General features: G+C 49.2%; 1 protein-coding gene across 1 annotated transcript in view; it reads right to left on the bottom strand.

The window, feature by feature from the left end:
• Positions 1 to 4725: 4725 nt before the first annotated feature.
• The window catches only part of FBXO45 (F-box protein 45), a 5820-nt gene continuing 772 nt past the window's right edge, over positions 4726 to 9773 (bottom strand). The window contains exons 3-5 of the mRNA XM_041416186.1: positions 9524 to 9770; positions 8912 to 9268; positions 4726 to 7265 (exon numbers count right to left, since the gene is read on the bottom strand). Coding sequence (XP_041272120.1) covers positions 7080 to 7265; positions 8912 to 9268; positions 9524 to 9770 — 790 coding nt within the window. The 3' untranslated portion in view covers positions 4726 to 7079. The remainder of the gene's footprint in view (positions 7266 to 8911; positions 9269 to 9523; positions 9771 to 9773) is intronic.

The following is a 9773-nucleotide window of genomic DNA, read 5'->3' as shown; positions in this document are numbered from 1 at the left end:
TGCCATTCCCAGGCTGAGGTCTGGGGGCTCCTCGGGATCCAGCACCACGAGGCTGTGAACTTCTGGGAGGACAGGAGAATATCTGGATCACTTGGTCTCCAGAGCACAGTGTGCAGCGGGATGTGTTGGATACTAAAGCAGCAGAATCTCGTATTTCTGAGCAACTGAGAGCCAAGTGCATCCCCTGTCTTGTGATCCAAGAGTCCACATGCTCTGGAGAACAGCATCTGCAGGAAAGCCAGTGCCCAAAGTCAGAAAAGACCTCTGATCTTTTGCCAAGAGTTGTTGTGGCTGCCCCATCCCTGGAAGTATTCCAGGCCAGGTTGGACAGGGCTTGGAGCAATCTGGGACAGTGGAAGGTGTCCTTGCCCATGGCAGGGGGTGGGACTGGATGAGCTTTAATATCTCTTCCAACCCAAACCACCCAGTGATTCCTCCTAGACCTCCTCAGGGGCTGGGAAGCCCCACAACCAGGTTGCTTTCATCTAATTTGGACTGTGATTGCAGTTAGAGCTGAAGGAGCTGCCCGAGCTTTTCACATAGGATTGCCAAACGTGGATAAATTGAGCTTTGTTGTACTGTACAATGAAATAAACCATTGAAAGCAATAAAACCCCCATACCCAGCTACTCCAGCACATTAACCAAAGTCTCTTATCACAGAATCGTGGAATGGTTTGGGTTGGAAGAGACATTAAAGCCCATCCAGTCTCACCCCCTGCCATAGGCAGGGACACCTTCCACTGTCCCAGGTTGCTCCAAGTCCCGTCCAGCCTGGCCTTGGACAATTCCAGGGATGGGGCAGCCACAGCTTCTCTGGGCAACCTGTGCCAGGAGGGAATAATTTCTTCCTAATATTAAATCTAAACCTCCTCCCTGTCAGATTTTAGCCTAAAGCCCTCAAGGCTGGAGGCTGTAAGTCACTAGAAGGAGAAGGTTTGGACAAGTCACTGCTGTGACATCATTCAGGAATGCAAATTTTGACCAAAAAAAAAAACCTACCCCCATCTGCAGCCCCACAAACTCCCTCCCTGCTGCCATTCTGCTTAAGAGAAGTGAGTAATTCAGTCACGAACCCAAAGGGAAGTGAAACTCTCTCAGCTCCTTGCAGAGCTCAGCATGTCCCACCCATCTTCCTCTCTGGCCAGAAGGGCCAACATCCCTGTGCCCCAGCCTGGTGTGGCAGGCAGATCTTCTGGAAGCAAATGCACCCTACAAAGTCCTCTTCTCCCAGGTTTTCAGCCATGGGACACAGCATCCCTGCATTTCCAGCATGCTCCCTGAGGGACAAAGCCTGTCTGTGGGTTTTGGGTTTGGAGTTGCTCCAGCACCTCGGACACATCCCTCGGGTAAGAAAAGGAACCTGTCTGTGGGTTTTGGGTTTGGAGTTGCTCCAGCATGCTCCAGCACCTCGGACACATCCCTTGGGTAAGAAAAGGATATCTGCCAGGATATTTCTGTGGGGTTTTAAAACAAACTCTAACAGGTGACACCAGTGTAACACTGGTGACATCACTGCTGCATCCGAAATGCCATCCCTGGGACAGACTGAAAGCACTCCAGCCCTCAGTGGGACCTGAATCAGCACAGGAGGGGGAGGTTCAGCCAGACACTCGGATCAATATCCCATCTCCCTCCTGCTCTCCACCTTCCTGCCGGGAAGAGCAGCTCACGCTGCCAGCAGTCACATCCCAGAGCTGCACAGCACTGTGGGGTGAGGTGGGCACGAAAAACCACCTGCTTTCCATCCTGCACCCTCTCCTGAGTCCCACTGATGTTCCAAATCTGATCCACTTCTGCTCACGTCGATTATTTACCCAGGAATAGATCAAGCCTTATGCTGAAGCTGAGATAAAATCTTTTGGCTGCTTCCAAAGCAAGATCCCACCCTCCAGCCTTCTCTCTTGCACAAGACCCTGTGGAAGGGGTGGGGTGCCCAATGTCAGATGGGACCTGGTGTGAGAAAGTGGCCTCTGTCACCCGAGCACAGAAAAACAAACAGAAAGCCATCAAAGAAACCCAAAAGGTGATTTGGAACTGGCAAAGGCTGTACAGCCTGGTGTAGTGGAAGGTATCCCTGCCCATGACAGGGGCTGCAACTGGATGAGTCCTTTCCAGACCAAACCAATCTGGATTCCATGAAAAATGTTAACCTCTGCAGTATTTGAATACAATAAAAAAGCATTTTGGACAACATCCATTTCCTTACTAGAAGGTTTGTCCAGCACTTTATAAAGCCACATGTTGGAGCTGGCAGAGTTTACTCTCTTAGATTTCTATTTAAAAGTGATGGGAAATGGCTGAGTTCTCCTAAGCAAGGGAAGCTCCACATTACAAAAGGCAAAATAAATCAAGCAGACATGAAACCACTGCAGGTAGGTCACACCACACCTGCCAGTGCAGGCATGAAGGGAAAATCCCTTCAATTCCTGACTTGGTAAAATTGCAGAAGAATGAACACCACTTGTAACATACAATGAATTTCATTTAAAAATCCCCTTTCAATTCCCTGATTTTTTTTCAATTGCAATGGATTTTTTAAAAATAATTTTTTGCTGATATCCCTATTTCCTCATAATAAAAACTGGAGGGGAAGAAAGGCAAGTCTTGGAAAAAGTGGACCTTGAACAGCAACTCTGATATTTTGTTTGAGCCTCTCAAATCCCTTTCAATCCTTTAAGGTCATCTTGGAGCTTTGGCTCAGTTTGGTGTCACTAAAAATCATTTTCTGAAATGCAAATATTTGCTCAGCCTATTTCAGGACGCGGGGTTCAAATGAAGGAGTGAACTTAAAAAAATTCTATGTCCATCATCCACTCCTGTTGAGGGTTTTTAGTTTGGTTTGGTGTTTGAAAAGAACAGGAAGTCATTTTTAAGGGGGAAGGTTCCACATAAAAAACATTTTTTGTACTCAGCACTTGTCTGAGCACAAGTCAAGGCCCCCACAGCTTTGCCCTCTCGTGGGGAGATGGGAGAGTTCCTTTGGTAGTCACACAGCCTCATCCAGCAGCAGGAAAAACCTGCTTAAGGGATGAATTAGCAGGTCCAGCAGCACTGCAGGAAAAGCCTTCTGTGCTCATTCACTGCTTCATTCATTTTTTCTTTCAATCATACTTTAGCACAAAGTGGGCTACTGTCACTTACAGAGTCAAGCATGGCCACTGCCAGCCCCCTGAAAACCTGCTTTTTAAGTGTACAAAGGGTCTTAGTGTAATTTCAATAATGCTGTTTTCTGTCTGCAGATTTCGCTGCAAGAAAGTGAAAAAAAATTCACTTACACATCTAAGAGCTATTTATAACATGTAAAAACTGAAATATTCACATGGAAATACATTGCTTAAGGAATGACTGAGGGCTGCTCACCTCTTAAATACTTTGAAAAAACCAGTTTTGCATGATCAGACTATGATCAGGCCCAGGGTTATTTTAACTCATCGCTGCTGTCATCAACCCAGCGAAAATGGAAGACGAAAAAAAATAGAGGCAGCCATCTGGAAACACACCCAGTGTGCTCAGGGAATTCAGCAATGTAGATCAGAGATAGGCAGGGAGGAAAGTTGGATTTCTCACTGTTGCAGTGGGAGGCAGGCAGGGAAGAGCACAGCCACAGCTCCGGGGCCATCTGCTCCTGCCCGGGTTTGTCACCTGAAGCGTGGCCAGGAGGGACAGGACCAGGGGCCTCTGCCAGGGGAAGGTGCACACAGGGCTCCCAAAAATGTACACTCACTGCAGCCCTTCAGCTGGGATAAAAGCATTTTCCAGGAGGGAGTTTCCCAGCCCACCTTATCAGTTTGTCAGCAGCACCTGAGGTGTCACACAACAGGCTTAGGGCCAGCACAAAGTGCCACCAAGGCCAAGAACAGCCTCTGCCCCCCAACCAGTGACCACAGGGAGCTCCTCACCTCCTCAGAGACATGGCAGGGACAGAGGACTGACTGTTCAGCTCCCAACAGACCTCACAGCACACTCAAACCACAAGGAATTTTGGATTTTATTAAAATGACAGATAAAATGCTCGTTTATCCCAAAATCCTGTTAAGAGTCTAAAGGCAAGACCTGTTAATCTGACTGATTTCTGTTATGGGGGCTGTGAACACTTGATGTTCCCCCTGACCAAAGCCCTTAAATCCCCTGTAAGGGCTGGAAAAATACCCCAAACAACTGCTCAGCTGACCCTGAGGTTCCTCAGGCTAAAAAAACCAACTCTGCCTTCTTGGCAAACCAGCACCAAACCTCTCTACTCCTGAAGGAGGTGTCAGCCAGCATTTACTGCTTAAAAGCAAACTCTTGGTGCAGAGAGTTTGGAAAGTGCCACAGAGCTCAAACCCACAATATTTCTTCCTAAAAGCACCGTGCAATATTGAACTTGCACAGGGAAAGCAAAGGAAACAGCAGGAAGCTGAGGGGGAAGGAGACCCCTCGGTGCAGCAGTGGGGACAGTGACCACAGCACCCCAAGTCCAACCCAGAGGCCTCCAGCAGGCAGGAATGCCTTTCCCACAGTCAGGAGTGAGCATCCCTGCTTCAGAGGAGGCAATTTCCTATCACAGCCATGAGATCCCTGAGTTTCCAAGCTCTCCTTAAGCACTCAGACTCTCTTTCCCAGCAGTCACACAGCCCAAATCACAGCCCAAACGCCTCTGTCCTCTTGGGGCACCAAACTGCAGCTCCCTTCTTCCCATCTGTGGGATTCTGCAGATGCCATTCCAACAATCCACACCAATAGATCCTTCTGAATGATAGCAGAGTTTATTTTAATATTTTGTACAGCCAGCATTGGTCTCCAGGAATAAGTTATAATCTTACATAAGTGAGTCCACCCAAACCCACCCTTAAGGAATGTTCAACTTTCAGCATTTCTGATTTAGAGGGAAATTATTTAGAGGGCAAGATGCAGTCTGAAGAATGGGAATCAATCTGAATCTGTGATTAAAACTCCTCAGAATTCTCAGGGTTTCCTTGCCTCTAACTGGATCATGGACAACCACAGAGGTTGCATCTTTCAGGACTGCACTGAGGATACATTCATCCTGGGGACTATTTATTTCCCTAAACTGGGCAGGGTTTTGTTTCCTTTATCCCCAACTCTATGCCCCACGGTTCTGCTCTGCAGACACTTTACAGTCCAGTACAATCAACGCCTGTAACAGATTTGTCCGGGTACTTGGATGCCCGTCTCACATCCTTTATTTGGCTGTTCTCAGCACCACCTAAAACACCTCCATTGCTCACAGCACATTCTGTTTCTGTCTGGTGCAGCAGGAGGAACAGACCTTGATTTGCCTTTCAGCAATGAACACACAGAACAAATAAATACTTTAAAATCCTTTAAATTGTAACGACTTACACAGTTCCAGGGCTGAACCTGGTGATCTACCTGGCCAAAAGCACTCCAAGGCAAAGCCTCACTCACTTCCTTGAGGAACAGGGAAGGGGATGAGCAACAGCCCAAGAGGAATTCCTCTTTCTTCCATGCTCAGAGAATTGCCAGTGTCTGGTACCAAGCAACTCACATTCTCTAGCACAAAAACACAAAAAAAAAAAAAAAAAAAAAAAAAAAAAAGCAAAAAAACCAAGCTAAAAAAAAGTAGAAACATTTCCTTTCCCTCTGAAAAGCAGCTCTGAAACAGCCCAGGCAGCTCGGGGAGATGCCAGCCAGCATGAAACCAGTCACGAGCCAGCCATGGGGCTCACAGCCTTCCTGCCCTGCTGAAGGGCCCTCCTAGGGCTCCCTACAGACCTTCCAGCCTCACAGCAAAGTGGTTTCACCAGGAATTTCTTCCTCACTACACCTGGCAGCCTCCCAGCCTGCACAGGCCAGCACACAGACACGCCTGGGGGGTCTGGGCATGGCTTTGAGAGAATCAGTGAAGAGCACAAACACTGCATGTGACCCAGAAACCCCACCAAAGGGCTGGTGAGAGTTTTACTAGTCCTGGGCAGGTGAATGTTGGGGTGCTGGGGGATTTGATTCAGTTAAGAAAGGTTCAGGCAAGCTTAAAGCTTTATAAAGCCACTGAAGCTGAAAGTAAGGTCTGGCTGCAGAAGCCCAATGCTCCTTCCACATTATGTTGAGACATCTCACAACAGTGATCAGCAAGTGGGAGAATGCTTTGAAAAGGTGGCATTTTTGACGTGGAGGGGAAGGCAGGCTCAGCGCTGTGCTCAGCCTTCCTTCCCCGAGGGGAGCGCGAGTTCTGCTGAAAGGAAACTCGCGGGGAAAACGTTTTTGTTTCCTACAGGGAACAAACCTGCCACTGAAGCCATGGAAACTTTCACAGGAAACAACCCAAAGCAGCACCGCACTCCACAAGAGCATCCCAAAACACATTACAACAGAACTGCACTGACATGAAGGCTGTACACCTGTCCCAGGTGTGTGTTCTGGTGCCAGGGAGGGGGGTGATTTTTTTTCCCTTTAAGAAATTCTGTCCCAGTTAGAATAAAGCAAACCCTTTCTTTTAACTGTTCTTTTCAACATTTTCTTTATATACAATCCTTAAAATACACTTAAAAATAGCTGCACACGTGTTGTATGGTTATACCAGAGCAGGGCAGTTGCACAGACCGTGCCTCTGAGGACACTAAAAATTGTAAATACCCCCAGCTCTGCTCCAGCCCCCATGCTGGCCCCAAGGAGGGAAAGAAGGAAGGAAGGAAGGAAGGAAGGAAAGAAGGAACAAGCAGTTTGGAAATGGGAGTCTCTCACAAAACACGCCACTTACAAATCCCAGGCTAATTTCCTCAAGCATTTTTTTATCAAGTCCTTTCTTAAATGTTTGAGGTCACACTGCCATTTTAGCAATAAAATCTGTTGCGACATGCATGTGTCAGCTTCCCACTCAACCAACTGCAGCCCTGAGGATTTTTCTGGCCTGGTAGAAAGAGGAAATGTAACATAATTGCTGAAGTACGGCTGGTCCTCCGTTTCCAAACTCCATGTGGTTCCCTCGATGGCTCTTGGACACACACCCACACTTTTTTGTTCTTTTTTTCCTCTAATACACGTTTCCCTCTAACCAACATGCAGATTTCTCCTCCCAAACATCCACATCTCGACGTCCCAACAGAACAATCCATGTCATCCATCCAGAGGCTTTCCCAGGTAGACCAAAGTCACTTCTGTGTTACCATACACAGCAGACACTGCTGGATACAGGCAAACTTTTGGCAGTCCTCTGAAGGCAACTCCCAAGAACTCATAGCCCCTCTCAAACGCTAATGTTTTGTCTTCCATGTCCAGGATAACTCGAATCCTTTCACCTATCTGGAAACAGAGACAGGAGGGAGAGTAAAAATAACACACAGAAAGAGTCAGCATGTTCAGATGGAAACAAAAATAATGCAAAGTGTAACGCAGCAGAGAATTTTAAAGCAGGGCTGTCCTGTGTCTCATGACTGATTGCTCTTATGACGGGAATTTCTCCATTTCACCATGATCTGAAGCAGGACAGCCTGCATCTACCATCTGTTTGTGATAACAAACATGACCCTTCCCATATGAACCTGTGAGAGCAGGCACTGTGTGCTGTGTGCTCTGGAAATACTGCAGAGCTTTGGAATCTTTGCAATGAGCTCCAAGTTACCTGAACTCTGTGTTCAGCTGCTGCTATTGCTGAGCAGCAACTGCTCTGTGAGGAGCATTTTTAAAGACAATGGGTTTAAGAAAGGCAAGTGCTACCTACAAAAAAATCCCAGAATAGATTAATATGCAGGTGCTGTCACTGACAGAGGTGTTCCCTCACCAAGGTAAAAGGAAATTTCAGTACAAAATGTAAAACAAAGACCCTAAAAATATGTATGTAACACATACACACACATACACAAGATAAACCAACACTGACCACAGCAGGAGCCTTGGATCCAGGCAGGCTCAAAGCACCTTGCATTTATCTAGCACACATTATTTCAGACACCAATAAAAGTCCCAGACAACAGCCACAAGGAGAGCAGGCACCACACAAACTCCTGACTCTTCTCCAGCCAGCCCCAGCACTAGGAATTTCTTCTAGCCAACACTAACACACACATGGGTTTCCTGTAAGCACATTTTCTATGAGCAGATCACTGTACAGGTCTTAATAAACACAAAATACAGCAAAGGGTCACTGATTTGAACTTTCACACAAAATTTAGGAGTATCAGATGCAAGGTACTACAAGGATCTTCACCCACAAGTGAAACAAAGCCACAGCACTGGGGGCTGGAGTGGATTATTTTTAAAGTCCCTTCTAACCCATTCTCTGAATATGAGAGGGAAATTACAATGATCCAGCTCAAGGTGTAACATGAGTAAATCCAGCAGTGAAAAGGCAGTTGTGTGAGCAGGCAGAATGACAAGACAAGCACTTCCACAAGGACAAAAAGGTAGGCTGGCCTCTGCTCTTTAACACCCTGAAGTTATCTGAACATCAGATTCCAGATAAGGGATGTCACCCACAGAAGGTGGCCAGTGAGCAAAACAGCAGCAATTGGCACCGCTGCAGGTTTTTGCAGGAAGACTCTCACCTAAGCACTAACTTCAGCTCACCCTGCCAGACAACAAAGGGGTACAAGCCCTCAGACACTCACCTTGCTGTGGGGCAAGTCGCTACTTCAGAAAGCTACGTGAGTATTTCAGGGTTTATTCCAAAAAGCACCACGACGTCTAAGCAGACACCCAAACTACAGGTTTCACACTCACTGTTTGAGATTGAAGTGTGGGAACAACCCAGGGTCAGGTGCACTGAACACCAGACAGGTGTAGCCTGCACAAGCAGTAAATGAAGGGGGAAAAGGGCTCACAAGGTAGAATCATTTGCCTTCTGCAGGGAAGCCAAAGAGACCTCTGAGGGTTACTTAGGAGCACCTCAGCAGCCAGCCGGGACAATGAGGGACAGCCAGCACCCCCCAGCCCACTCCAAACCCCCTCACCTGGTATTTGGGCGCGTTATTGCACTGCGGGAAGCTGCCGTTCACCTCCCCGTTATGCAGCAAGTTATTGTCCACCAGGTTCCAGCCCCAACTCTGGTCGTCGCTGCCCAGCAGGGCCACGTAGCCCTGGCACTGCATGGCGGCGCGCTTGGTGGCGATGCCGATGACGGCCACGGTGCCCAGCGGGCCCTCCCACCACACCTCCCAGGCGTGCCGGCCCTCGCTGAAGCCGATCTTGGTGCGCGCCCCGTCCGTGCTCTGCGCGATGGGGTTGCGGTGCAGCGTGAAGCCGTTCTTCTTGATGTAGACGTTCCTCGAGCAGTCGTTGGTGCTGAAGGCGTGGTGGAAGGCACGGACCTGGGCGAGAGAAGGCGGGTGGGGGAGATGGACGGGGCTCGGAGCAGCCTGCTCTAGTGGGAGGCGCCCCTTCAACCCAAACCATTGTGGCTCGGAGATAAAACCCTGTCATCTTTCCCAGCCGCCCGCCCCCTTCGTTTCCAATGGCGGGTGGGCCGGAGGGCCGCGGGGGTGTCCCCAAGCGCCGGGGGAGGCGGTGAAGGGGTGTCCCGGCGGGGTGGGGGTGTCCCGGCGGCTCGGGGGTCCCGGCCTCACCTTGCCCTTGTAGGTGGGCACGTTGCAGAGGATGTCGGTGCGCAGGGCCTCCTCGGCCAGGCAGCGGGCGGCCAGGCTGCGCCACACCTCGCTGTTCTCGTCGCCGTGCAGGACGCGGTGCCACAGCTTGCAGACCAGCGCGCAGCTCCGCAGCTCCCGCAGCTCCAGGTACGAGAACACCAGCTCCAACACCCGCCCCGGCAGCCGCCAGCCCGGCCCTCCCCACGACGCCGCGGCCGCCCCGGGGCCG

Source organism: Onychostruthus taczanowskii, unplaced genomic scaffold (assembly GCF_017590055.1).
Source record: "Onychostruthus taczanowskii isolate IOZ18803 unplaced genomic scaffold, ASM1759005v1 scaffold51, whole genome shotgun sequence".
NCBI lineage: Eukaryota > Metazoa > Chordata > Aves > Passeriformes > Passeridae > Onychostruthus > Onychostruthus taczanowskii.
The sequence above is the reverse complement of the archived record's forward strand: the minus strand, read 5'-3'. Positions and strand labels throughout refer to the sequence as shown.